The sequence below is a fragment of the Cyprinus carpio genome, chromosome A6 (genome assembly GCF_018340385.1).
Source record: "Cyprinus carpio isolate SPL01 chromosome A6, ASM1834038v1, whole genome shotgun sequence".
Lineage (NCBI taxonomy): Eukaryota > Metazoa > Chordata > Actinopteri > Cypriniformes > Cyprinidae > Cyprinus > Cyprinus carpio.
This window is the reverse complement of record NC_056577.1, coordinates 24,262,390-24,286,342: the sequence shown is the minus strand read 5'-3', so window position 1 is coordinate 24,286,342 and position 23,953 is coordinate 24,262,390. Positions and strand designations below refer to the sequence as shown.

At 38.8% G+C, this 23,953-nt stretch overlaps 1 protein-coding gene across 4 annotated transcripts; it reads left to right on the top strand.

The window, feature by feature from the left end:
- The first annotated feature begins 509 nt into the window (after positions 1-509).
- LOC109091443 (la-related protein 4-like) lies at positions 510-23,015 on the top strand. Of its 4 annotated transcripts, none has more exons than XM_042758551.1 (17): positions 510-637; positions 7,787-7,929; positions 8,853-8,966; positions 9,070-9,160; positions 11,357-11,493; positions 11,577-11,680; positions 13,611-13,721; positions 14,156-14,209; positions 14,930-15,130; positions 16,072-16,175; positions 16,740-16,781; positions 18,593-18,784; positions 19,115-19,163; positions 19,275-19,451; positions 19,564-19,685; positions 19,994-20,174; positions 20,286-23,015. In XM_042758551.1, the coding sequence occupies exons 1-17, from the start codon at positions 534-536 to the stop codon at positions 20,655-20,657; spliced, it is 2,298 nt and encodes a 765-aa protein (XP_042614485.1). In that variant the 5' UTR covers positions 510-533; the 3' UTR covers positions 20,658-23,015. The 4 variants fall into 4 exon arrangements, with proteins under 4 accessions (XP_042614485.1, XP_042614483.1, XP_042614486.1 ...); XM_042758549.1 differs by having other exon boundaries at positions 19,561-19,685; XM_042758553.1 differs by lacking the exon at positions 510-637 and adding an exon at positions 5,577-6,036 and having other exon boundaries at positions 19,561-19,685.
- The last annotated feature ends 938 nt before the right edge of the window (positions 23,016-23,953 follow it).

The window sequence follows — 23,953 nt, the reverse complement described above, 5'->3', positions numbered from 1 at the left end:
AAATAAATAAATAAAGAGTTGTCATTGGTTTGGGTGGAGGACTGTTGTAATTAGATGTAGATTAATCGCTGTGTCATGGTTCGCCGTTGCACCGTCGCTCAGAGTCTGTCGCTATGCGGCGAGAGCGCCCGGTGGTTGCTATGCGGCGCAGCGCGTGTTGCGCTCTGTTGCCAGGGAAGAGCGAGCGCGATGGAGGGGGTGGTCGCATTGTCTGTCGGGACGGTGACGGTGTGTGAATTTCTACCGTCTGTCAGAAACGCTCGCTGATCCCCCATTAAGGCTTATTATGAAGTAGACCCGTACTGGAGATAGATTCGCAAGCGTTAGTGTTAGCGAGTCTTCCTTTTTCTTCCATCTTTCGTTTAGGTTCTGAAACGGTAAGACAAACCGACCGTAACTAGCTAGAGCAAGTGCTTGTTGCATTCAGCCGGCGAGAGGAGGTGCGGAGCGGCGGATCGGGCGAGGAGGCGCACGGCGCTTGATCGCGGATCGGGGTCGAGAGGGGCCGGCCGGGGCAGAGCCAAAGGCGGCCGATGACTTCGGAGAGTAGCAGCCAAGCGCAACAGAAGGAGGAGGTCGAGCCGGGATCAGTCGCCCGTGATCAAGAGGAGAAACCCGGCGAGGACCAAGTCGGCATGGTGAGCTCAGGCCTGCGGTGCTGAATCGGCACAAGCCCCCTAAACACAACGTTACTGTGTGTTGACTTTTCGTTTATAATGTAACGTAACACTTTCATATTTTGAACAAACGTGTTTAGAAGACAGAGTGACTGTAAGGACTAGTATGTACGTTACTTGCAGTATGTTGACAAACTACCTGTGTTTTTGCGCGCTAACCAGATTGTCTGGTCGTTAGCAAACGAAGTATCGATTCACTGAAACGGTTGTGCTTAATAACCGCTTAGATGTAGTTGAGTATAGCTAATGTTACGTCTGGTTAGCCGCCTTGAAGTCGGACTTCGGTAAGACGACATTACTAGGCAACGTAAACTAAATGTATTGCCACCGAGGCTTAGTCTGACATAGCACGTGTTCATATCTTGGTCAGCGGAGCTCTACTGTAATTGAGCAATTATTTAATGACTCTAGGATGCGTGACACAAGTTAATGTTGATAACTTTTCTATTACAAGCGGGTTAATGTCATTTGGAAATTAATTGAACTACATCACGGCCATCTGACAGCTTTTTTTTTTTTTTTTTTTTTTTAGGTTATAATAGATCTATATAGGTTATAATATAGATCAATTGTAAAAGAAAAACATTAACATTTAATAATTTTTATTGATAAAAAAGTAAGCATTGAAATGACTAAAACCTCAAAGCAATGTTGATGATATTTCAGTCTAACCAAGTAAGCTGTATGACTGTCTTTTCACTAAAAATGCTAGTCCTAATGTACTTTGTACCTGGTTTAATTTATAGCTCTAACAGATATTTGATTACAGATATATTACACCGTGTTCCAAATTATTATGCAAGTGATATATCAATAGGATTTTGGTACAATAAAGAGTCAGATTTTTGTTTGTGTGATTTTTCACATCTTTTTAGATAACTGTTATCAATCTCAGACAGGTTTGGTCAATAGTTTGCCAGGTCTTCTTAGGTAAATGGAAACCCTACTTAAAGAGATTGTTCCAAATTATTAAGCAAGTCACAGTTTTCATGAAATATGGTGAGGAAGAAAGATCTTTCTGAAGATGGAAAGTTTGAAACAATGCAATGTCTTGCAAAAGGCATCAAAACAAACAATATTTCACGAAAAGCAAATAGAAATTATTGACCTGTCAAAAGATTTTTGAGTGACTTAGAGCACAGAAGATCTTGGTCAGATTTATAAAGGAAAGTTTCTGTCAAACAAATGAACTGTATTGTAATACCAGCTGTAAAAAATCCACTGCTGAGCAGCAGACAGATGTTTGAAGCTACTGGAGTTTCAAGATCCTCTCCATGCAGACTGACAGTTGTGTGCAAAGCTGTGTTTCAGTCACTGCTAACCACACCTCACAAAGAGAAACCTGCACAGTGGCTGTAGAAACACATTTTCAAACTGTTTTGCACCATGGTATTTATGTAGCATGGGATAGTGTGTTATCCTGCATGAAAATCCTTTTATTTCCGAGAGCACTATTCTTAATTTTATACCACAGCAGAAAATGACCCTAAAATGACCTTACATCTCACTTCCTAATATTCCAACCCAAACCATCCCCCACCGCCTCCTTGCTGATGTTTCAGTTTCATTGGAATTGGATGACCATTCGTCAACTATCAGAAATCCATTTATCTGGACTATCCATTGTACTGCAGCATTCGCAAGTGAATAAAACTATTTAAAAACATATCTTCATGTGTTTCTACAGCCACTGTGCAGGTTTCTCTTTGTGAGGTGTGGTTAGCAGTGACTGAAACGCAGCTTTGCACACAACTGTCAGTCTGCATGGAGAGGATCTTGAAACTCCAGTAGCTTCAAACACCTGTCTGCAGCTCAGCAGTGGCTTTTTTACAGCTGCCATAACACAACAGTTCATTTGTTTGACAGAAACTTTCCTTAATAAATCTTTATCTGACCAAGATCTTCTGTGCTCTAAGTCACTCACAAATCTTTTGACAATTCAATAATCTCTATTTGCTCTTCACAAAAAAATGTTTGTTTTGATACCTTTTGCAAGACATTGCATTTTTTCAGACTTTTCATCTTTAGAAAGATCTTTCTTCCTCACCATATTTCATGAAAACTGTGACTTGCTTAATAATTTGGAACAACCTCTTTAAGTAGGGTTTCCATTTACCTTAGATACCAGTTATCTGAAACGATGTGAAAAACAACACAAACAAAAACCTGACTCTTTATTGTACCATAATCCTATTGATATATCACGTGCATAATAATTTGGAACGCGGTGTATGCATTTATCAGGCACATACTGCTGTTAAAGATGTGCTTAGATTCTCGTATCATGCCTGTATGAATGACGGCAGTGCTCATTTGCTGAATGTTAAAGAGGCTTAAAGGGTTAGTTCACCCAAAAATGAAAAATTAGCCTGTGTTTTACTCACCTTCATCGTTTTAACTGAATGATTGTCGAGATGGGTATTTTGTCATAATTTTATGTGTATGTGTCTGTTCAGAGGATTCAGAAGAGGATTCAGTTCGGTGTGTGTGCGCCGTCTGAAACACGTGTGCGCGCTTCATGTGTGTGCGGCTGTTTGCTTAGAGAACATCGCGCGAGCAACCAATTGAGTTCACTTTCGTCTTTTCTCTCTGGAATTGTTTAAAATTCGCATGCTTGTGTAAATACGCACAAATAAGAAACTTATACTCTATTATGGTTAAACATTGCAATTAATACGTGGATCACATGCGAGCCGAACCTTGGGGCTTGGTCCGTACGGATCATGGATCAACTACAATCTGTTTAACCACTAATTTCGATATAAATCAAGAGGAGACTGGTTTTCCTTCGCTAAAGTAAGGAAACTTTGCTTCCTTTGCTACTATAAACAAAATAGTGAGACTAGCATATCTCAGAGGTGCGCGCGATGCGCAAATGTGCTGCGTCATCCGCCAGAACGGCTTCCACATATGACAGATACCAGAAGTGAGAGAAAAGAGTTTATTACATTTGAAATATGGATATTTTTCTTACAAAATCAACAGGAGGCCTTTCGTTCACCCCCGGAGCCGTGTGAGGCACATTTTTATTATGGATGTGCGTGCTTTATTTAACGACTTGTGGACTGTTCAACTGCAACACCCACTGGCTGCAATGATAATGCTTGGAATAGCCATGACAATTTTTAATATAACTCCGACTGGATTCGTCTGATAGAAGAAAGTCATGTACAACTAGGATGCTTCGAGGGTGTGTAAAACACAGTCCAATTTTCATTTTGGGTGAACTAACCCTTTAAGTGGCTTGGTCACTGGAATGACTGTTTTAACACGGTGAGGAATGTCAGCTTTAACATAAAAACCCTTAATATTAACTATATAAGGCACCATCATGATGCAGTGATGCTATTCATTGGTAATACCATGGTACTTTCATAAACTATGGTTCTGAATGATGACCCTTTTATGTACCATAATATTAACATAGTACCTTAAAGGATACCATTGTGCCAGATGTGGACTTGCACCAAAATGAAGCTAACGGATTCAGGTTTTGTTTCCAGTTTCTGTCCTAGATGTGCCAAGTCTCTTCTGCAGGAGTCTCGTTCTCTCTTAGATTCATGCAGACATCAATATAACCTGTGAGAATCCTTTTACAGCATTTTTACAGCATTTGTTCTTTCTTTCTTGTTCTCTCTTTCTATCTGTGCCCCAGTTTATTATACACTCAATCATCTGAACTGTCACTTAGTACAATGACAGCATAAAAACAGTGTATGACAGCCTGGAGACATGACTATTCACTATATGGATGGAAGATTTTAAAAGATTGTTTTGAGATTAAATATGTAGTAAGTTTGAATCAAAATTTAAAGTTAGTTGGCCTAGCTAGGTGGTTGCTAAGGGAGCACTGTGTTAATGTGTTCAGAGTTGTTGCTTGGCAGCTAATAAGGTGTTCTGGTTGCTTGTTAGGGAATTGCTAGGTGGTTGCTAAGGTGTTCTGAGTGGTTGACATGGCCTTGCTCGGTAGTTGCTAGCAAAGAGAGATAATCTGTAACTCAAGTTTGTACAACATTAAAGATTCTGATTCTCACATCACACTTTTCCTATTCATGATCACACTGATACTGATGTCCAGTAGCAAATGGATAGTTGTCCATGATAAGGGTTAAGGTTGAGGATTTTAAAAAAGTAGTTTGTGCTCAAAATTTCTACCCCATAAAATAATTCAGATCTTGGCAAAACTAGAAAAATTTATATTCATTAAAAAATAAATAAATTAATAAAAATAAAAATGCCACTTTTTAAAAAGCAGGCTACCTGTTCCTATTATATTTGTGTTTTGAGGTTTTTGAGGTTAATTAAAATTAGAAATATCTTGTTTTTTAGTTGTTTTAGCTTATATCAAATGCTTTTTTTGTTGTTTTAATTTTGATGTCATTTTGAGGCGGCTTTGTAGGTTTGCTGAGGCACCAGCCCCTTGGTTGAGAACCTTTTTTTTCTGTGTGAATTCAGAATAAAAGTTTTCTCTGTGTGAATTCAGAATAAAATACAATTCACATTTTTTGTTTTCTGAGAGCTAGTGTAGATCAAGATTCCCAGTGTTACAATTACAGCACTAGAAAATTTAATTTTTGGGAAACTATGGACTTTCCTAAATACACAAACATGAAGTATTGTATGTTTAATATTGGTTTGAGCAAAATAGCATACTTAATTCAATAAACCACTATCAAACCACTTTTTATTAGAGAGTTCTAGATTATTTTATATGGGGATTTCAGCTTTTGTCAAGTCTTCATTTTAGTCTTCAACAGCGAACGTTGAGATCCAGCCAACAGACTGTCCATGATCTGAATTGCGTGTTCTTAGTACTATTCTGTGCCTCGAGACACAACGATATTACACACCGTGTCTTACAACAACACACATTTCATCCTCAAAGACCGTTTAATTGTTTCGTAACGTAATGTTGAATGTTTCAGCTGTCGCCACGTGCTAAGCAGTGATCTTAGTGGCAGAGGTTACAGTTCCGGTAACTTGAACAGAAGTTTGACAGACATAAACCCGCTCCAATCAGATGAAGATTCATTATGACGTATTTCAGTACGCACCAATCCCATAATGGTGGGCGGGAAATATTCAAAGCGTGCTGCTGCATGTGATCACAAAAGAGGCAAAAAGAAAGACTAGCGCACGGCCAATCAGACTCGTTAGGCACCGAATAGGTGCTTACGCAGAGCAAAGGGGATTGATGCAGATGATGAGTGGCCGCGAAACTCTCTGGCAGTGAACTTTTGCTTTAAACGGAAAGAAGTGGAATACGGTCCGTGTTATTGTGAGCTGGATTAATTCGCCTACTAGGTATCTAGCGAGTGATAACGTTTTCGGGGGAGAAGACCATGCTGTTGTTTGTGGAGGTGAGTTGTAATGAGGTCATTTTGGCGACCGCGAAGGTTTTTCACAGCTGCGGCATGGATTGAGCTCATGGCAGGCGCCATCGAACTGAACGAGGAGTCTAATTTTTGGTGTTTTTTTAGTGCAGTTACCATTCTTCTTAGTTTTTTTTAGTTCAAAATTGTTATTAGCGATAACCAAGATTAGTTAAGATGCTATGCAAGACCTTGTTTATGTGGACGCGAACTGATCGTCTAGAGCGAAGGATCCACGTGCGCGCGCGCAACAAATGCTAGCTAGGTTATAGCCGGCTTCTTTTATTTGCGCTAAATGCGTAACTTTTATCAGTGCAGTTCACAACTAAAGCAGTGACCACATCAAATGCTGTAGATTAAAAATAACTTTAGCCAGTCCAAATCCAATAAACCCTTAGTCAGGTTAACAGGCTGCGTTTCAGATGCAGGTTTGTAGCTCTTTGCTCTGAACTCTCGCTCTGGTTTATTGGAGAGGCTAATCAGATTAAATGGGCGAAAGGCCGACTATTTAAAACCTCCTGCCTGTATGCATGGAGTGTCGCGTCGGGTAAGTAATAGGTCTGGTAATGATGTTCATCTCTGATCGAGCGCAGTAGTATAGAGAAGTTGGAGAGAGAAGTTGTGCACAGTTCTGGTTTTCCAACTCGTGAAGTGTGTTAATACTTAGTGCCCTTGCCTGTCCTGCGGTGTTTGTATTCATTCACTGTGCTCTTCAGACGTCCTTCGCCAAGGTTGTGACTATAATGCTACGTTTCATTTGTTGCCAGAGCACATGTAAGCTATATTTTATATGATTCGCATTGCGACTTTAACTTTACAGCAGGGTGGAAGCGGTGTTGTAATTTGTGCCTCGGCGTGTCATGTGAAACTTTGATAGCGTCGCATCTGTTAACTCTTGAAAGACCCAATCACATTTATGCATCTTCTTTCTCTCCAATGAAAGTGATTATAAAAGTAGTGATTAAAGCGTTTTTAAAATCATTTTGTTTGGGGCGAACGTTTGGAAAAACGTTGCAAAAATGCATTGCTGTGTCAAAAATCATTCACAATGCATTATCAATGAATTTCTGTTCCATTACTTTACTAACTAAGAAACGTATTTACCTATGTTGGCCACTGTTGAATTTTTGGTGCACTTGAAAATGTATATTGTGCAAGTTGAGTGGAATGTGATCATTTTGTAATCGCTTAACATGTTGGGAATTGAGAAAAATTTAAGACAGATAGTTACTTGTAAAGTTACTAAAATTATCCATGGCCTATCTGTTATCAGTGGCCTTATTCACCTGCTGCAAGCTCTGGATTTTATCACTACCAAAAATTGTTACTCTGAACTGTGCACTTAACAACTCTTTAATTGCTTTGGTTTTTCAGTATTTTTTTATTTTACTGTTTTTATTATTATTTTTTGTGTGATCACCATGCCACCATACTGTGAAACAGGGTGGAAAATTATTTGCCTAATACACTGTATTGTGTTGCCAGTTCATTAAACACTTATTGCACATGAACTTTAAGGTTGTGCGACTATCAGATGTCTTTCTGTTTACATAATAATGGGTAGTTAAATGATCAGCAGTGTTATAGTTAATAATCTTATAATTGTTTACTAAAGCTACAGTTGGCAAATGTTGACAGATTTCTGCTGATTTTATTCTACTGTGATGTGAAAATCTAACTGTAAAAATTTGTATTATATTAACCTGGTTAACCCAGAATTTGTTTAACCTTGTCTTCGGTGACCACGAAGGGGGCCGGTCTGAATCCCAATGCTAAAGTGTGGCAGGAAGTGTCTGCACCAACCACCCAGACTCCAGAGGCAGCCACAGAGACGTGCCATTGGCCACAAGCAGATACTGTCTCCACCGAGGAGTCAGAAGGTACATGTATTGATTGGCAGTTGTTCAGTGCTGTAATTAAATAATGTGTAAAATTTGACATCATGTGTTATCTTATCCGAAATTGTTCACCCAGAACTGAACCTCATGTCCTTTAAAAGCCATATGCTTTGATTGGCTTATGTGTGGAATAAATAGGGAATGTAAGAAATTTTCTACACACCAGTTTGTTGGAGTAGGCTGTTAATACGATACTTAAAAGCAAAAATATTAGTTCATACACATTTTATGTTCAAGCCTGTAGCCAGTTGTTTTGACATCTGCTACTATTGGTTCCCATGTGTCTTAAATAATTTTGACTAATTCTTTGCGTAACTGTTTCTTTAAGGCAGGGATTCCCAAAATTTTTTCGTCAGCTGATTTTACATAAAATATTTACTTTTAAGTACCCAGTGGGATTATAAATTAATGTATATAAATAAACAAATTTGAATGGTTCACTGGTGTTGGTTGATGGACACATGACATGTAGGTATAAAAAAAAAAAAAAAAAAAAAAAATATATATATATATATATATATATATATATATATATATATATATATATATATATAATTCCCTGCTGCTTTAAGGGGATGCTGATGATGCAGTTTGTCTAATGGAAAATGGTTAAATTCATGTTGGTGTTTTGTTGATTATGAAATTAATCTATTAATCATATGCAATAGCAACAACGACCATTTTAAAACAAGATGTTAATCTCACTCCACTCCACACTGAGAATCTTTTTTCAATCTCCCTCTAATTCTCAAACTAAATTTCTTGGTCATTCTCTCAGTGGAATGTGTGTGCCCTAATGACTGTGAGATGATGAGATCTGAGGGTTAAATGGCCTATTGCTCTTCTTACATGGTAAAAGATCAGTAAGCTTCCAAACTCATTTACTATTGTCGTTCCTCATCTAGGTTTCAAGGAGTATGGTGTTGGCTATGGTGACTCTGAGTCAGCCCCTCCTATGGAGAACGGCATGTTGAATGGCATGGAGTCTGCAGAACTGGCTTACCCACTCTATGAACCAGGTCTGTCATACACACCCACTGTCACACTTTAGTTGCACTCCATTCCAGTGCTGCTTACTGGCTGATTGTCATTGGGGGTGTGTATGTGTCTTGTGTCACTCAGTGGAGGGTGAGGCGGTCGAGGAGCAGCCTCCGCTGTCTGAAGAGAGTCTGAAGGAGTCACTGAAGAAGCAGCTGGAATTTTGCTTCTCAAGGTAACGCCCACTGTACGCCCATACATGCTAACACCTGCTCCCCCATATTACGTAATTATGTAAGGGATGAATGGAAATTCATAATCATCTGTACAGTAGAGCAGTTTTCATTTACTTTTGCTTGAGAAAATTCTCATTCACTAATTAAATGCAATGTCATAATGGACCCATAATATTGGAAACGATTTGATGTGGATGATCCGATTGAAGCCATTTTATTTGGCAGTATTGTAATTGTCGGTTGCAAAATAAGGACAGTTTAATTTGATAATATGATACAGATAAATAACTCACCCAAATATTAAAATTATCATCTTTTACTCACCCCAATTCCATTCCAATGCAGTATGGGCATTGGATGCCAGAAGTAATTTGTTTCTTGTGTGTCGTGTGGTTTATTGGGAAGCTTGAATTTCAGCAAAAGTCAGTAGTTGGTCAGTAATCCATTTGTGAGTTAATCTATTTATTTTTTGGTTAGTGGTCAACCAATACTTATACTGGCCAGATTTTTTTGATTGTTGATTTATAATTAAATATTCAATCTCTTGTTGGCTCGGCTGAAATGGATAATTAAATTTCAAATATCAGCCATTTCTATATCGGTCCACTAGAAGCAGTGCTTTTGAGTGTTGAAAGCATCTTTTATTTATTTATTTTTTACCACTGACGTTACATTCATACACATTGAAAAGTATGTTGTTGCCTGTTGCACTGTTTTTGAGAATACTGTTTCAAGTGGTGTTTAAGACAAAACGTTTAACTTTTCAGTGTGTCTTACCACATTTGTCTGACAAGGTGAACTGCAACATCTGTATTACATAAAGCTTCCTTAGGACCAAATAGTTGACTAGTCGTTCAGGAAACCTACTCGCTTGTCTAGTTTGAAATTTAGTTTTGCCACATGTTTTGAAGCAACACAATATGTAGTAAAAGTTCTGTATTCCTGAAGGAATACACACTTATGTAAAAAAAAAAAGTTAGTTCTTGGGTCTATTTTTATTTTTATTTGCATGAGTGTACTTTAAAGGGTTAGTTCACCCAAAAATGAAAATTAGCCCATAAATTACTCAACCTCAAGTTATCCTAGGTGTATATGACCGTCTTTCAGACGAATCCAGTCGGAGTTATATTAAAAATTGTCTTTGATCTTTCAAGCTGTTTCATGGCACTCAGCAGGTGTTGCATGCATCAGTCCAAAAGAAGTTAAATAAAAAGCGCCCATCCAAAAAAAATAAAAAAGTGTCTCACAGGTGATTAAAGAGTTCCTCTATGGAATTGATGCGTTTTTATAAGAAATATATCCATATTCAAAATGTAATAATCACTTTAATGTAGCTTGCGCCAACAGTTGTACATGGAAGCAGCTACAGGCTGATGATGTATGAGGTGAGTCTCGTGAAAACCAATGTTTGTTTACAGAATCGAAGGAAGCAAAGTTTCCTTACTTTAGCAAAGGAAAACCAGTCTCCTCTTGGCTAATATCGAAATCCTCCGACATTCTTCTTTACAAATCCTCGTTTTGTGTTTCTAATTAGTGACCGTTTTTTTGTTTTGATCTCTCCCCTGCGCTTCTGCGCGTGTCACTTCTGAGCAGCACATGCACAAAGGTAAACTCACACGTCATCCGCCCGGAACTGCTTCCGTGTACAACAGTGAGTGCAAGCTACATTAAAGTGATTATTACTTTTTGAATATGGATATTTTTCTTACAAAAACGCATCGACTACATAAAGAATTCGCTTACCCCACCCACCTATCTGAGTAAAACATAATAAAAAAATGATTTTTTTTTTTTTTTTTTTAATGTATGGGTGCTTTTTATTTAACTTCTTTTGGACTGATGCATGCAACACCCACTGAGTGCCATCAAACATCTTGAAAGATCAAAGGTACATTTTTTTTTTTATATATAACTCTGATTGGATTCATCTGAAAGAAGAAAGTCATACACATGTCGGATGACTTGAGGGTGAGTAATTTATGGGCTAATTTTCATTCAGTATTGTCAATGTAATGTGCAAATCACACAATGGTGCATTTTAGTTAGCAAAGCAGACATTCAAATTCCGTTTTCCCACTGTATACACTTAATCTGTATTCAGACATTTTATGCTAATTCTTATATGCACACTGACCATTACGAGTGCAGTGGATATCACTGAAAGTGTTCATCTGTTCATTGCGTTTTCATTACAGAGAGAATCTCTCCAAGGACCTTTACCTGATGTCTCAGATGGACAGTGATCAGTTTGTCCCTATTTGGACCATTGCAAGCATGGAGGGGGTCAAACTGCTGACTACTGATATGGATCTGATACTTGAGGTGCTACGAGGTAAAACAAACAAAACCCGACCACAGTTTGAGTTTGTTCATTCCTTGTAATGCTTTAATGCCTTACTTTTCTGTCCTCCTCAGCCTCTCCCATGGTGCAGGTGGATGAAAAGGGGGAGAAGGTACGGCCAAACCACAAGCGATGCATCATCATCCTTAGAGAGGTTCCTGAGACCACACCTGTAGAGGTGAGAGCACACTTTGTCATCTCTTGTGGCTGTACAGGTCCTTCTCAAAAAATTAGCATATTGTGAAAAAGTTCATTATTTTCCATAATGTAATGATAAAAATTAAACTTTCATATATTTTTAGATTCATTGCACACCAACTGAAATATTTCAGGTCTTTTATTGTTTTAATACTGATGATTTTGGCATACAGCTCATGAAAACCCAAAATTCCTATCTCAAAAAATTAGCATATCATGAAAAGGTTCTCTAAACGAGCTATTAACCTAATCATCTGAATCAACTAAATAACTCTAAACACCTGCAAAAGATTCCTGAGGCTTTTAAAAACTCCCAGCCTGGTTCATTACTCAAAACCGCAATCATGGGTAAGACTGCCGACCTGACTGCTGTCCAGAAGGCCATCATTGACACCCTCAAGCGAGAGGGTTAGACACAGAAAGAAATTTCTGAACGAATAGGCTGTTCCCAGAGTGCTGTATCAAGGCACCTCAGTGGGAAGTCTGTGGGAAGGAAAAAAAGTGTGGCAAAAAAACGCTGCACAACGAGAAGAGGTGACCGGACCCTGAGGAAGATTGTGGAGAAGGACCGATTCCAGACCTTGGGGGACCTGCGGAAGCAGTGGACTGAGTCTGGAGTAGAAACATCCAGAGCCACCGTGCACAGGCGTGTGCTTTTGAACCAGAAACGGCGGCAGAAGCGCCTGACCTGGGCTACAGAGAAGCAGCACTGGACTGTTGCTCAGTGGTCCAAAGCACTTTTTTCGGATGAAAGCAAATTTTGCATGTCATTCGGAAATCAAGGTGCCAGAGTCTGGAGGAAGACTGGGGAGAAGGAAATGCCAAAATGCCTGAAGTCCAGTGTCAAGTACCCACAGTCAGTGATGGTCTGGGGTGCCATGTCAGCTGCTGGTGTTGGTCCACTGTGTTTTATCAAGGGCAGGGTCAATGCAGCTAGCTATCAGGAGATTTTGGAGCACTTCATGCTTCCATCTGCTGAAAAGCTTTATGGAGATGAAGATTTCGTTTTTCAGCACGACCTGGCACCTGCTCACAGTGCCAAAAACCACTGGTAAATGGTTTACTGACCATGGTATTACTGTGCTTAATTGGCCTGCCAACTCTCCTGACCTGAACCCCATAGAGAATCTGTGGGATATTGTGAAGAGAAAGTTGAGAGACGCAGGACCCAACACTCTGGATGAGCTTAAGGCCGCTATCGAAGCATCCTGGGCCTCCATAACACCTCAGCAGTGCCACAGGCTGATTGCCTCCATGCCACGCCGCATTGAAACAGTCATTTCTGCAAAAGGATTCCCGACCAAGTATTGAGTGCATAACTGAACACAATTATTTGAAGGTTGACTTTTTTGTATTAAAAACACTTTTCTTTTATTGGTCGAATGACAATATGCTAATTTTTTGAGATAGGAATTTTGGGTTTTCATGAGCTGTATGCAAAATCATCAGTATTAAAAAACAATAAAAGACCTGAAATATTTCAGTTGGTGTGCAATGAATCTAAAATATATGAAAGTTTAATTTTTATCATTACATTATGGAAAATAATGAACTTTTATCACAATATGCTAATTTTTTGAGAAGGACCTGTATATAGTAGAGACTGGTTACCATTACTGTGGTCACCCCAATGATGATCAGTATCGCGCTTGGAAGGATCCAGAATCATTGCTGCTGTTGAGAATTTGTCTGTCTTTTTCTTTCTTTCTAACTCCTCTTTTATCTATCCTTATTCTTATTCATCACTCCCTCTCACCCCCCCCCCCCTTCTCTCTCCCTCTCTCAGTACAGTGGATTTTGCCCTAATGACCGTGAGATTATGAGATCTGAGGGATATCTGGCCTCCTAATTGTCAGTAGTTTTCACTTATTTTTTTGATTTGCTGACTGATGCTTTTGTCTCTCTGTCAGGAGGTGGAGGCCCTGTTTAAAAGTGAGAAGTGTCCGCAGGTTATCAGTGTGGAGTTTGCACACAATAACAACTGGTACATCACATTCCAGTCTGACACTGATGCTCAGCAGGTATTATTGACAAACATGCAAAGAGCCTTTCTCATGGAATAAATGTTTGTATAAATAATTGGTAAAAATCATATGTGAAGAATATTTCATTGTTATTAATGCAAGTAAAAATTGCATGAATTTGTTTACTATAATATGGCTTATGACTATTTCATCTGTATGATGTGTAACTTTGTTTGCCATTATAATTATTCATCAAATATGGTCATAATGGAATCTAAAAAGCTGTAGGTAAATATTTACCCTTTATGCGTTTTATATTAATTTATTATAGCTAAAATGGCATTACAACAGCCATAGTAATTGGCTGATACAATAATTAATGCGCACATTTGCTGTGCTGTTGTTGCATTAATAATGTTTTTGCATTTTTCTCTGCTGGTTTAATAAATGCAAATGTTTTCTGGATTGACTCATGTCTCATTGTTTCACAGGCTTACAGATACTTGCGTGAGGAAGTCAAAACCTTTCAGGGCAAACCAATTATGGTGAGTGTACACTGTGCTGCTATCTCTCTTGTTAGATCAACTGTAATTTAAGCACGCTGGATGTGTGCGTTCCTGGCAAACACTTCAAATACAACTAGTGTCACCTTGAACACTCTGAACGCTGTGATGATTAACAGGTTTCTCTGAAGTACTCAACTTTGACCCTTGTTCTTTCAACCAATCAGTGATCAGTTATACCATCAGTGTGTAACCAGTAGAAAAGACCCCCTAGACACTGTATGGGATTATGTAATCCATAAACCGAGATGTTTTCATCCTGTTCAAAGTCTCATTGTGTTAACTTGTATGAAAAATGCATTTTATCTTGTCCAGCTCACATCCTAAATAGACAAACAAAAGGTATCTATGAGTAAAGCATGAGTGCCATATGAAGGAAATCTGCTCTCCAGTGCTTTGCTGAGACAAAGGTTTATGTTTATATCAGTAATTGCTGGATTAGACAGGTGCATGTATTGTTTTATGTTTAGAGTGTGTGTGTGTGTGTGTGTGTAATTCTCCTGTCTGTCTTGCTTTCTCTCTCTGTGAGTTTCGCCCTGACTGCTGTGAGATTGAGATCTGAGGGGATATGGACACATGTGAATACTAATTTGTCATTTATGGTCTTCCTTTAGTGTCACAATTGAGTGTAATGCATAATGAATGATCTTTTAGATGTTCTGCTTTTAATAAAGGTGTCTCTTTGTATGTTTGTGTCGGTAGGCTCGCATCAAGGCCATAAACACGTTCTTTGCTAAGAACGGTTATGGGGCGGTCGACTCTGGGGTTTACTCCACTCCATCACAGTACTCGTCTCCTGTTTACCTGCAGCAGGTGTACCAGCCTCCACAGCAGTACCCTCTCTATAGCCTCCTGCCACAGACCTGGACCCCCTCACCCACCCCTTACTTTGAAACACCACTGGTGAGAACTTTATCTTGAAATATGTTGTGAAGAGTGTGGTTTGCAGTGAGAATTCCCCATATAAAAAGACAAACACTAAATGTTCTAATATGCTCATATGGTGCTCAAGAAACAATTCTTATCTCAGTTAAAAATGATGCTACATAAAATTGTGGTGAATGTATAATGCTTTCTCTGAATTATTAAAAACAGTATTTATTTGAAATATACACTTTTTTTTTTTTTTTGTAACAGTGTGAGAGTCTGTCACTTGATGAAATTAATGCTTCCTTGCAAAAAAAAAAAAATCTTTTTTTTGTAAAAAATCAAAAACCTTTTGTATCTGTATATGAAAGATGGTTGGAGCAAATTTGGTTGTTTTGACCCAGTGATGATAAACTAAGCGCATAGAGGGATGCAGGGAGTGATCAGAAGATTTTGGGAGTTCTTTTTCTTCTCCTTTTCTACTACTTTTCCTCTTTCTCTGTCTCCTTTAAGTCTCTGTCACTCCTGTCCCAGTGAGCGTTAAGATTATGAGATCTGAGGGTCACTTTGACTATTTGCTATTGGCTGAACATTGAAGCAATTCATTTATAGTCATTTTAGAACTGCTTTATATGTGACTCGTCTAAAAACCTAATCTCTTTTTTTTTTTTTTTTTTTTTTTTTAGCCTTTTTTTTGTTACCTTTTGTATTACAGTCATGAAGGCTGCAGGTATAAGCTGATAGTCACAGTGGGTCTCCTAGTTTGTAATCAGCGTTGTGATTGCAGGCTAAGCTGCAGGGGACTTGCTGCAATGAAGTCAGGGCAGTTGAACGGTTACCATGGCAACAGTTATTTGATTCATTTAGCATATCACGATGTAAAGAGGTGCTTTGGCCATCTGTCACAAAAATGTAAATTCATCTTGTAGTAGTTTGAGGATGTGCAGGTTAATCTCAGCTGTTGATTTATCTTGCAGGCTCCATTTCCAAACAGCACATTTGTTAATGGCTTTGGCCCAGCAGGAAACTACAAAACTGGCTCCTCTCCAATCAGCCTTGCACGCAACTACCCTCGCAACCGGTAAGATCCTGAAGCCTACATTTTGTTTTAAGAACCTCTTTCTTAGTCTATTTCTTTAAATAAGACTGTTCGTAGTCTATTCCTTTTAATAATAGGCTGGTTTTTAATAAAAACTGACTTGTTTTATGAAGGTCACAATAAAACCATCTTGTAGACATTACAAGACTTTTGCTGCATTTCAAATATGTTTGTAAAGATTTGTTTTTATATCTATTAATTTGGCTCACACTTTGTCCAAAGCGGCTTACATTTTATTGAAGCTATACATTGAAAAGAGGTTTGTTTAATAATCAGAATCATGACCTTGGCATTGCTAGTGCCCTGTTCTACCACATAAACAGAATAAAATAAACTATTCCGATATTTGTGTGAATTTATAATACTTAAGCAAATTGTACATCAGTTATTGTGCATCCTTTCCAATTGAACTTGTTGTACTTTTTGTCCAAGTGGGAAAATTTTGACGTTTACCTACGTTGATTTCCTCTCATATACAGAAAGTGAGGCAGAGCTCTTGTGTTCGTCAAACTGGAGTCACAGTGACTTTATTCTTTTATTTTCTAGACTTCCACTTTATTCCAGAAAGAATGTAATCAATGCCTTCAGGTAGATGTGGTCTGCTTTTATTGGAGCATTTCTTTTTCCTCAGTTGTCATCTTGTGCATGTTCATGTATCATACAAACTGCTTAATTAAAATGCCAGAACTGCATTGTGGTGATTGAAATGTTTAGGCTAATGTTGGTCTAATGTTAGACTAACGTACCTAAGGCCTTTATCACATCACTTGAAAATAACCAGAACATTTAGTGCTATTCAACTATGAGCAAGAATTCCATAGTGATTGATCATCATGACTCTGCTAAAAGCTGCATCTTGACGCATGATGCCTTTCACAGTGAATGAATGTCAGTGCATTGTCATCAGATCTGTCATGTGACCCTGTTTTGCATGTATCATCTGTCGCTCTGTGTGTATGAGAGTTTCCTGATGGTGTCCTTCTCACAGGCAGAATTCTTAAAGGGGTCTTATGATGCTGCTAAAAAGAACATTATTTTGTGTATTTGGTGTAATGAAATGTGTTTATGCGGTTTAAGGTTAAAAAACACATTATTTTCTACATAATGCACACCATTTTTTACAAATCTAAGCCCCGCCTTCTGAAACGCGTCGATTTTTCACAAGGCTCAACTCTCTGAAAAGCGAGGTGTGTTGTGATTGGCCAGCTATCCAGCCAGCGTGTTGTGATTGGCCGAATGCGTGAGATGGAAATGTTACGCCTCTTAACATATTGTGATGCCTAGTCCGGCTGGAGTGACAAGACAATAACATAAAACCCATTATAAATGTGATTTCTAGTCATGTTTTCTTTTGGAAGGCAAAAACAAAGTAGTTTCGCTTTCTCAACGGAACAACGTCACACACCGTGGCCTTGAGTGAGCAGAGGACGGAGGCCTAGAGTGAGCCGCGGCCGGCTTGAGTGAGCAGAGGCGGGCGGCTTGAGAACAGTGCAGCAGGCAGATTCTACGAAGGAGCGTACCTTGGTCTTGCAGCAAACACATGTGAGGACCCCGGGCTGGACGCCACTTCGTCCACGGTGTAAGTCGATTTGGCGATCCACAGTGCAAAGTTGATGTATTTCCCCATGACCAGCACGGATCAGCTTCAGGCATGACAAATATGATATCGATATACAAAATGATATCGTCCTCTTTTGGAAGGCCAAACAAAGTAGTTTTGCTTTCACAGTGAAACACACAGAACTATACGACATGCCGGCAGCGGCAACAACAATACTACAACGAGAATAAAAGGTACACCTTCTTTCTTTGCGTGAACATCTGTGCGGCGTTATGCAAATCTTCCCACACAGTAACGTAGAGATGTGGGGGCGTGTTAGAACAAGCTGTTTCAGGGGGGCATGAACGAGTCTCAACTTTTATAAAGAATATCTGTTTGGATTTGAGACTCTAGTCTTTGCAACTTCACAGATGTCTTTTTTATTCACCAAGAGCTTGTAACACTCCAAAGAGAAAGGAAAATTTGAAATCGCATCATATGACCCCCTTAATGTTGGTTCATCTCAAATGGTGAGATATCAGCTGGTAAATTTCAGTTGGTTTAGTTAATATTGGTTGTCTGTACTGCTAAAAGAGAGAACTTCTGCAAAAGAAAATGTCACTCTTCAGGAACTTTTCAAACAGACGTTTTTGTTTTTTTGTCGTCACTACATATCATGTATAACACTTCCATTTGTGATGCTTGTTCTGCACAGCCAGAGAGACCACCCTTAAAGCCCAGCTGAACAAACTATCTGTTCTACAGATGTTTACTGAGCTTTGCTCTGGCTTTGGAGCCTCTGTTATAGTTTCATGCAGTCACCTTTATGAAACCTCTGATTTTTCTGTGTTCTGTTCAGGAATCATGTAAAGCCACAACCTCGTGCTGATGTGGGTCAGCTGACAGAGACTTTGTCTGGTACTGGTAGTCCCCAGCCTCCATCCACCTCTACTTCAGACACCACTGCCTCCACCCTCACCCCGCTCTCTGAGTCGCCGGCTTCCCCCAGAGAGAACCACCACTCGGACCTTGGCATCAGCAGTCGGGCCAGGTCAGGTTTTTTTTTCTTTTACTGTAATTCTTTTTTTTTTTTCTTCAAGAAGTTTAACTGAGTGGCAGATTTGGTTGTTTTGACCCAGTGATGATCAACTAAGAGGGAAGCAGGGAAGACTTTAGGAGTTCTTTTTCTTTTCTCTGATCACTCCTTCCATCTCTTCCTTTGCTTTCTCTCTCTCTCTCACTCTCACTATACTTTTAAGTCTGTCACTCCTGTCCCAGTAAGCAGAAAGATTGAGATCTGGGGGTCATGTGTTGAGTGTGTTCACTGAATGGTGACAGGTTTGCTGATAGGAGTGTATTTAACGAATTGTGTTGTGTCCAGGAGGGGAAGCTATCGTGGCATGAGGAGGAGAAGAGAAGATGAAAGAACGGTAAGTCCTAAACGTTTATTACATTGCTCTCTGAAGTACTTTATTTTTTTATTATGAATTCATGCTAAATTATTTGTGCTTCTCATTTCATTTGGATTTCATTTTTCACAGAGGCAGAATCCTGATTCAGAAGTGAAAGCTCCTCCTCCTAAGTTTGACCTCGCAAGCACTAATTTCCCGCCATTGCCAGGAGGTGTGCCGAGTCATCTGCCAGGTGTGACTGTGCAGACAGAGTCAGTGTTGGAAAATCGCATGGCAGATGTAGTTAAGGGCATCAGCAGGGACAAGGTAGTAAGAACTCAAGAACATTTATTCTCAGTTATATTTGTTTTGCTTGTTCGCAGCGAATCTCAGATATCACTCAAGTAAATTTACCGTATTTCTGGGTTTTGTTTAGCAGGAAACAAGTAAGCAAGATGTCGGTCAAGATCCCAGAACATGTCCAGTGGAAGCTCAGTCAACCGAACCCTCCACTCCAGCTCCAAAGCTTCCTGCCACAAAACAGGACACACCTAGCACTAGGTACACATACATTTACAATAGCATTTTATATTCTGAAGAATTCAACAATGTGTCAAAGTATCATAAAATACCTCTGAACAATACTTTGACTAATACTATAATTTATCTAGGATTCATTTATAAATGCATTGTAAATTTTAATATAAAATATAATACATTTTAATACTTGCTGATTAATACATTTTAAATATGATAAAAGTAACAACTTTTGCTATACATATTTCAAAAACATGCATTTTAAAAATATAATAAATCAAAAGGTTGTACGAATAGAAACAGTTTGATTCAAATCACATTTCTCTCTATAGTGTGTCCCATCAAGTGAAGAAACCTGAGAAAGAGGTTCAGGTCTCTGACACACCTCCAGACCTTGCATCATTGACTGCAAAGCACGTCCAGCCCATTTCTGCCCCCAAATCTTCACTCAGCCAATCAAGCACTTCAAGCACTGCATCTACACCATCTGACCCAACAAGTGCAACTGTCCAGGTGAATGCATTTATGTGCTGAATTCTAAATGTTTCTATTGCTTGTTCACATCTGAAGGTCAGAATGGCGATGTCTCTCTGTTAACTTGAAGGTTTTATTGAATCACTTTAGGAGCCTCGGAAACTGAGCTATGCAGAGGTGTGTCAAAGGCCACCCAAAGACCCTCCCCCTGCACCAGTAGCCCCGCCCAGTCCCACCCCTTCTCCCACCACAAGCCAACCACTACGTGAGCTTCGTGTCAACAAAGCGGAAGGCCCAGCCTCATCTCGCTGCAGCCCCGGCGAGAAAATTGAGAAAGGAAGTGATCGTCAGACATCCAGGGAGCAGACTGTATATCAACGTGGTAACGCCCCCAGAGGGTCAGGTTTTAAGCTCAGAGAGCAACAGAGACGGCCTCTACATGGTCGACGCTCCTCTCCACAGACGGGGTACAACAGACGCAGTGGAAAAGAACAAAACATCCCACCTAGATCGCCAAAGTAATGCCTCGAATGCCCACAACACATGCACACTTGCGTGTATACTTGATACACAACTTATATATATATATATATATATATATATATATATATATATATATATATATATATATATATATATATATATATATATATATATATATATATATATATATATAGTTATCTATATATAGTTATCTATATATAAATCCACATATGAAAACTGGACTGTAGCACTGTGGTGTCGAAGAACTCTTTGCTTCCCAAATGACTGCGAAGTCTGGGAAGTTGATCCTTACAAATACAGAAGAAAACTATGAATTTAAGGAAGACAAAAAAACCTCTTACACTTGAAAGGAGAAATGGAGGCTATGCTTCCTGTGTTGTCTGTGATTTACAGCAATTAATTAGATTGTGAATGATTTTTGATTTTACTTGGAGTGTTTAAGGTCCTGGCACTAGTGTACAATGCTGTACCTTGTTTTATATATAATATTATCTTTAAATGATAGTAGTGCTGTTGGTGAGAAATCGAGCCAGCACATGTACTCCATATGCAACAGATCACACAAAGACAGCGTGGCAGCACCCCCACAGGTCCATAAGTCACCTTTGTGTGTCTCTTTTCACTACTTCCTATGTTTGCACCAGCCCTAAAAGGAGCTGGGGAAGACGTTTGATTCAGATGTGATGCTTTTGAAAATGATCAAATGATTCATAATTGTTTGTTATTTAATTTATTGAAAATGTGCACAATATGAAACTTTACAGATATCCCAAAGTGTGATTTCTAGACTTGGAAAACTGAATAATATCGTTATTATAAACTACTCTAATATGAGTCTAATTAAAAAAAAAAAAAAGTCCTTTTCAAAAGTTCTTGTCTAATTACAAACAACTGGAAAAGTCAGTTGAATTTAATGACCTGAAAATGTTGGAAACCTGTCAATATTTAGCATGCAGATTCTAACTCAAGCAGGTATTAAGGGTTTCACATGATTCAGAAAGCGTAAAGAGAATCAATTGTGCACATGTTCCATTGTATTGTAATTGCTTCATGACTGAATCAAAATTAAATCATGAGGTGCCTATAGATTCCCACCCCTGGTCTATAACTGGAAGACAAGTGTGTGTGTACCTTGTGCAGACAAAGGAAGATTGAAATGTGTAGGTTTGAAGGACACACTGAACAGGAAGTTTGTCATGACGATGGATGAAATAGTACTAGACATCCATTGAAAAAAGATTTGGACTGATATATTCAAGGTGATTTTTGAGTTGGTGTGTCGTGCTGTGTAATGTCATACGGTGTCCTCTGTGATGTCCAGTGTTTCTGAAGGCTAGGTCTGTCAGTAACAGAGAGATCAAGATCAGCTTTGCTGAAAGAATGAATGGAAATCATTTGTGTAGAAGAGAAAAAAACACTGTTTGTCTTCCTTTCCCTTGGGAGTGCAAGTCTTGTTAGTGTTTTCTAGTGATCAGGTTGTTTGTACTGTCTGCTTTTGACAATATCCAGTTGTTTTTTTTGTTTTGTTTTTGTTTTTTTTCTCCCCTCTGCTGTAGATGCTGGTGACTATAATCAGGTTGAATTTTATGCTCTGAGTAATGCTGGGTTCAGACTACACAATATTTTTGTTGGTCAGTCACGATAGTCACTGTGTCAGATTACATGATTTTGATTCCTAAAATCTTGTCGTGTTGTGGACAAGAAACATGTCGGACTACACGTTGCTTCTTGACCATTCATCGCGTGCCGTCAACAAGAAGACATAACTAGTGACTGACTTCCGAAAAAAAGTGTAAACATTGCTGAAGCGCTTCCGCTATAGTTCACTAGCATTTTTCTTTCTTTGTTCTGTCGTGGTAGTCACTCGATGACACATCATACAGGCAGGAGTACTGTTGCCACAGCTCCACAAACCTTTCCTCGATCTCATAATTCCACCTAGCAGCAGCACCATCATCTCTCTTTCGTTTCACTATGTTTGAAAACTGTGTATGAAAGAGCTTCTGTGCTGCTGTTGGTCAACGTCATGCTAGTCTTCCTGTCATGATGTCATTGCAGACGCGGTATCGGTTATCGCCCACTATAACACACTACACAAGCTGATATGATGGAAACTTGCGTCCCGATGCCCATTGTTGTTAACGAGTCCCCACGACACCCTACGTCAAGCAAATCATGGCAAAATCTGGCTAAAATCATGTAGTCTGAACTGGGCTTTAGTGTGCTGCTTTAGAATTACCATTCATGTCTAGTCTGTGATATTGTCAAGTCTGATTTTGTTTGTTTGTTTAATGATAATCTGTATGTGATGCTTGCATTTATGCCTATACAGTCCAGGTATGATTACATGTAATATACCTGCTACAGCACTCATAATGTACCTGTTATCCAATCTCATGTCGACTTGGGTAAAAGAGAAGGAACTCAGGACCTCAGAGGAAATAGGCGATGTGTATGACTGCTAGTTTTGCCCAATGCTTACTGCGGGAGATATATATATATATAATAATTATATTTTTTCGTAGCCTTTTGAATTCAGTAACCACATTAAACTGTTTAGGGGTCTTAAGTTTCAGTTAATAATATTTGAATGTTTAAAAAAAAAAAAAGTTTAATCAGTGAAACTGTAATGCATGATTCTCTCCTCGATTTGTTTTTCTCCCCTCCTTTTTATCTCATTCACATGTATGGATGGGTTGTGCACAGATCCAGACCAAAGTCAAATCAGCAGAGAGACAATCTCAGGACGTGCTGTTTAAGTGCAGTACCTCCTCCCTCACTCCTCTCTTATCATTCTGCCATGGACAGGGCCACTGTTTAATGAGCGAGTTGTTAAAATCATGATTATGTTGATTAGTGAGTTGAACAATGTATGTTTTAGTTTTATGAAACTTTGTGTGTAAAACCTTATAAAGGTGTCCTATGAATAATTTTCTTAAAATCCCCTGCTTTTTATTTGACTGTTTTTAGGCAAAACATTGGAGGGAAAATTCATGCGTCAGTTTTGTTTTAAATTGTCTGTTTCTTTAACTTTTCATTAGTGTGGCTTTCTTGCCCTAAAATATGTTATTAGTTTGATGTATTTTCAGATTTTTATTTTCTAATTTTGGCAATATTATCCTTGGGCTGCAAATTAGTAGAAACTGTGCCACTAAAATTAGCAAAATCGGTGGACCTGGTTTTATTTTTTTTATTCTTTTATCTGAATTAATTGATTTGATTCACTGTCACTGGTTGGTGACATGAAATGTATTTTGTTTTGTTGCTAATCTTATAACCTGTGTATGTTGTAAGCTTTTTAGATATGAAATGCG